We start from the raw sequence: 4,717 nt of genomic DNA on the forward strand, positions 1-4,717 counted from the left end.
GTAGTCCCAGCTACTCGGGAAGCTGAGGCCGGAGAATCGCTTGAACCCGGGAGGTTGCAGTGAGCAGAGATTGCGCCACTGCACTCCAGAATGGACAACAGAGTGAGATTCTGTCTCAGAAAAAAAAAAAAGAATAACAGACATGGGCTCTCGCTATATTGCCCAGGCTGGTCTTGAATTCCTGGGATCTTCCTCCTCAGCCTCCCAAAGTGTTGAGATTACAGGTGTGAGCCAATGTGCCAGGCCTTGGCGAATTTTAGAATGAAAAACTCCAGTGCCTCAGAGCTTGGGACTGTTGAGTCCCAGGATCTCACAGCAAGAAGGTGCCCAGGACCCTGACCTCTATCAGGGGGCCCTTCAGTCTCCGGCATCCCCAAATGCCAGTGGCTCCAGGCCCCCAGAGGGGTTTCCCTTTGCAGCTGCTCTTTGAGCTCAGAACTCACTCCCATTGACCAGCAGGCTTCTTGCCTTCAGGATCTGCAGCCAGACCCTGGCCAGCCAGGAAATCCCACCACGAGCTTACAGCGAAGGAACTAAAATGTCCCAGAGCAGTGTGACCTGGCTCTTTCCAAAGGCTTCCCAGTGAGATGGCCCCAACGTGGGAAGTGCCTCCTTTCCTTCCTCATGGCTACTTGTTGCACAGGTGCATCCAGCACACCACACCACGAGCCCCGGCACGGGGCTTCTAATTCTCATTGAAGCTGCTATTGGTCCACAGGGCAGCACTACTGAGGGGACATCTTTCCCAGATCTGCGCAGGCACTGAGCAGGTTAGTGGGGCTCTGCCCTCCTCCCTGTCCTAAGGATGTCCTGCCCTGGCCCCTTCCCAGCTGACCCAGCTCATTACCTTCCTTGGAGAAGGGGTCGAAGAGGGCCAGCTCAGCCTCGGTGAGGGGGCCTCGGGCAGGGGAACTGGACGCCTCCTCGGTGCTCTCACAGTTAAAGAGGAGATCCAGGGCCTCCTGGGCAGGGCTGGATGGTGGGGGGTCCACTGAGGAAGAGATAATTGGGGTCATGAATACCTGCATTTATTTCTCAGCTTTCAAAATGGAATTACTGTCTCCCTAAACCCTTGCAGCAACCATGGGCATAGACAAGCCCGTTACTAGGGTTTATGCCCATTTTACAGATTAAGAAACTGTAGTGCAGAGAAGGAAAAGGACCTGCCCAGAGTTCCTCAGCCAGTCAGTGACAGACCTGGGACACGCGCCCATTTCTCACTAAGACCACTGAGGAGTGAGTGTGGCCCCCTCCCCACTCTGTACCCTCCAGCCTTGGTTCCCTCCTCCCACCCTGATGTACCTGGCACCTCCAACTCCTCAAGGCCCCTCCTTTCTGCAGGGAGCGGCTGGGGTAGCCGGGGGTCATCAGGGGGCGGGGTGGGGATCAGAGGGGGTGGCAGGATGTGCAGGTCCCTGGACATCTCCGAGGGTCGGGTCACCTCCCCACCCTGCAGGACAGAAAGATCAGCCATGGGGAGTCATGGGGTGCAATCTGGTGGGTGGGTAAGTGGCCCAAGTCCTGGTAAAGTGGAAGGTGCACATACCCTGAAGAACTCCTTGAGCTGAGGGCTGTTGTTGAGCGCAGGTATGTGCACCGTGAAGCGAAGCAGGTCCTCTGCCCCCTTTCGCCGCTCCTCGATCACTGAGGCTTCAAATCGGCCTACAGCCCCCAGGACAAGGAACAGGGGAGAGTGACAGTGACCTACAGGGGCTTCTTCCCCAAGGCCACTTTTCCTGGTCCTGCCTGAGATGCTCTGAGCAACTCACTGCCTTCCTACCCCTTCTCCCAGCAATCTTCTCTGGCTCCTCCTGGAGGGAGGGAGGGGCTTCCAGGACGGATCAGTTTCCCTATTCATTCATTTGCCAGATGTTTACTGAGCACCTACTATATGCTAGACTCAGAAGGTGAACAGGGGAGGAACAAGTCTCTGCCCTTGTGAATATCATATCCTACACAGGGGGAGCTAGGTAGTTAACAAGAAACAAAAACATTTCTGATGGCTTTGATCTAATGAGGAGAAAAGTAAGGCTCAGAGAGGGAAAGTGACTTGCCCAAGGTCACACAGCAAGTAGCCCCCGTTTGTTTTTTTAAACAAGGCCTGGCTCTGTTACCCAGGCTGGTGTGCAGTGGCACAATCTCAGCTCACTGCAACCTCTGCCTCCTGGGATCAAGCCGCCCTCCCGCCTCAGCCTTCCAAGTAGCTGGGACTATAGGTGCACAACACGATGCCTGGCTAATTTTTGTATTTTTTGTAGAGATGGGGTTTTACCATGTTGCCCGGGCTGGTCTTGAACTCCTGAGCTCAAGTGATTACCTTGCCTTGGCTTCCCAAAGTGCTGAGATTACAGGTGCGAGTCACAGTTTCACTGCTCTGTCCTAGGTATTATGCAGCGCAGGCTAACTCTGGTCCAGCTACTGTGCGGCCATTCTGTGGTACTTCCCCACTGGCCTGGCATAACCTGACAGCAGCAATCCTTCACCTTGCTTCAAAAGAACATCTCGGCCAGGCGCGGTGGCTCACACCTGTAATCCCAGCATTTTGGGAGGCCAAGGCAGGTGGATCACTTGAGGTTAGGAGTTCGAGACCAGCCTGGCCAACATGGTGAAACCTCGTCTCTACTAAAAATAAAAAAATCAGGTGTGGTGGCGCACACTACTTGGGAGGCTACTTGGCTACTTGGGAGGCTGAGGCAGGAGAATCGCTCAAACCTGGGAGGGCAGAGTTTGCAGTGAGCTGATATCATGCCACAGGACTCTAGCCTGGGCGACAGAGTGAGACTCTGTCTCAAAAAACAAAAACAAAAACCAACAACAAAAAAGAACATCTCACGTGAGTACGCAGACCCAAGCAACTGTTCAGCACTGTCTAATACAGATATGAGCTACATATGCAATTTTACATTTTCTAGCAGCTGCATTAAATAAAAGGAAAAAAGAAATAACTTTTTTTTTTTTTTTTTTGAGACGGAGTCTCACTCTGTCGCCCAGGCTAGACTGCAATGACACAATCTTGGCCTCCCAGGTTCAAGCAATTCTCCTGCCTCAGCCTCCTGAGTAGCTGAGATTACAAGCACCCGCCACTACACCCAGCTAATTTTTTCTATTTTTAGTAGAGATGGGGTTTCCCCAAGTTGGCCAGGCTGGTCTCGAACTCCTGATCTCGTGATTCATTTGCCTCAGCCTCCCAAAGTGCTGGGATTACAGGTGTGAGCCATCAAGCCCAGCCACAAGTTAATTTGAATATTTTACTTAACCCAATATATCTCAAATATTCTCACTGCAACATGTAATCAATATACTAAGTATTGAGATAGGCTGGGCACAGTGTCTCAGGCGTGTAATCCCAGCACTTTGGGAGGCCGAGGCGGGCAGAGCAGCTGAGGTCAGGAGTTCAAGACCAGCCTGGCCAATGTGATGAAACTCCGTCTCTACTAAAAATACAAAAATTAGCCAGGTATGGTGGTGTGCACCTGTAATCCCAGCTACTTGGGAGACTGATGCAGGAGAATCCTTTGAACCTGGAAGGCGGAGCTTGCAGTGAGCCAAGATAACACCACTACACTCCAGCCTATGTGACAAAGTGAGGCTGTCAACAACAACAAAAAATTGAAAAAAAAAGGAAAATAAAATGGAGCTAATAAAGACAGGATTTTTGTTGTTGTTTTTTTTTGAGATGGAGTTTCGCCTCGGCCTCCCAAAGTGCTAGGATTACATGTGTGAGCCACCACGCCTGGCCCAACAGGAATGTTAAAAGGTGCAATACACAGGAAGTGTTAGGCTGCTCTGAGCCTCAGTTCCCCCATCTGTCAAATGAGGTCATCTCTAAAAGTCCTTCCAAACATGTCTCTGCCCAGAGTTTCAGGCCCTCTCTATCCAGCCCCCACTGGCAGAGGTCCCCTTTTGTCCAACGCTCCCTTCATCTCTGGCCTGAGTGCCCCGATCTAACACTCACCAAACACCTGGGCCCGGGGGAACGCAGGGAACTCCTCAAGGCGGCGGAAGAGGTTGCGGTGGGTGTAGGCCAGGTCTCCATGCAGCTTGCGGAAGTCGCTGTACCGCTTCCAGACCACCACCTACGAGGGACATGAGGCTTGCCCAGAACCAGCAATGGTGGGAGGCAGCCGCCCCCGGTGCCCAGCCTGCCCCCAGAGTGTGGGAGGATCAGGATGCAGCTGCAGCAGCCCCTCGCCCAGGGACAGGGAGGAAGGAGGGCCGGTGTCCAAGCAGAGTTACCAGCTGCCCCTTGACAGTTTCCAGATCTGAAACTGCAGAATGGGCCCTCTTCCTCCCAGGAGCCTCACCTCTTTGACATCCTCTGGGTCCTTCTTTGAGATGAACTGAGAAAGAAAGGCAAGAGCTGGTTGAGACCAGAGACCGCCATCTGACACCCTCTCACCCTGTTTGCCCCAGGTGCCTCCTAGTCCCCCTCATGGGGCAATGGCCTTTGGCCTTTGGCCATTGTCCTCTGGCGTCAAGGCCTCCTGGCTTTAAGCCTTTTCGTGTAATTTTAGAAACTTTTCCTACTATGTCCCTCAGTTTCTCCATCTGTCAAATAGAAGGACCTCTAAAGGCCCATCTGGACTGCTCCAACCTCAGCCTAACTTTTTTTTTTTGAGATGGAGTCTTGCTCTGTCGCCCAGGCTGGAGTGCAGTGGTGCAGTCTCGGCTCACTACCACCTCTGCCTTCAGGGTTCAAGCGATTCTCTTGCCTCAG

At 52.9% G+C, this 4,717-nt stretch overlaps 1 protein-coding gene across 3 annotated transcripts in view; it reads right to left on the bottom strand.

Annotated features, from left to right (window-relative positions):
• The window catches only part of SNX15 (sorting nexin 15), a 19,432-nt gene that overhangs the window by 4,282 nt on the left and 10,433 nt on the right, over positions 1 to 4,717 (bottom strand). For all 3 annotated transcript variants that reach the window (XM_011942546.1, XM_011942544.1, XM_011942545.1), the window contains exons 3-7: positions 4,305 to 4,340; positions 3,956 to 4,076; positions 1,547 to 1,662; positions 1,303 to 1,450; positions 848 to 991 (exon numbers count right to left, since the gene is read on the bottom strand). In XM_011942546.1, coding sequence (XP_011797936.1) covers positions 848 to 991; positions 1,303 to 1,450; positions 1,547 to 1,662; positions 3,956 to 4,076; positions 4,305 to 4,340 — 565 coding nt within the window. The remainder of the gene's footprint in view (positions 1 to 847; positions 992 to 1,302; positions 1,451 to 1,546; positions 1,663 to 3,955; positions 4,077 to 4,304; positions 4,341 to 4,717) is intronic.

The sequence above is a fragment of the Colobus angolensis genome, unplaced genomic scaffold (genome assembly GCF_000951035.1).
Source record: "Colobus angolensis palliatus isolate OR3802 unplaced genomic scaffold, Cang.pa_1.0 Scaffold21, whole genome shotgun sequence".
NCBI classification, from domain to species: domain Eukaryota; kingdom Metazoa; phylum Chordata; class Mammalia; order Primates; family Cercopithecidae; genus Colobus; species Colobus angolensis.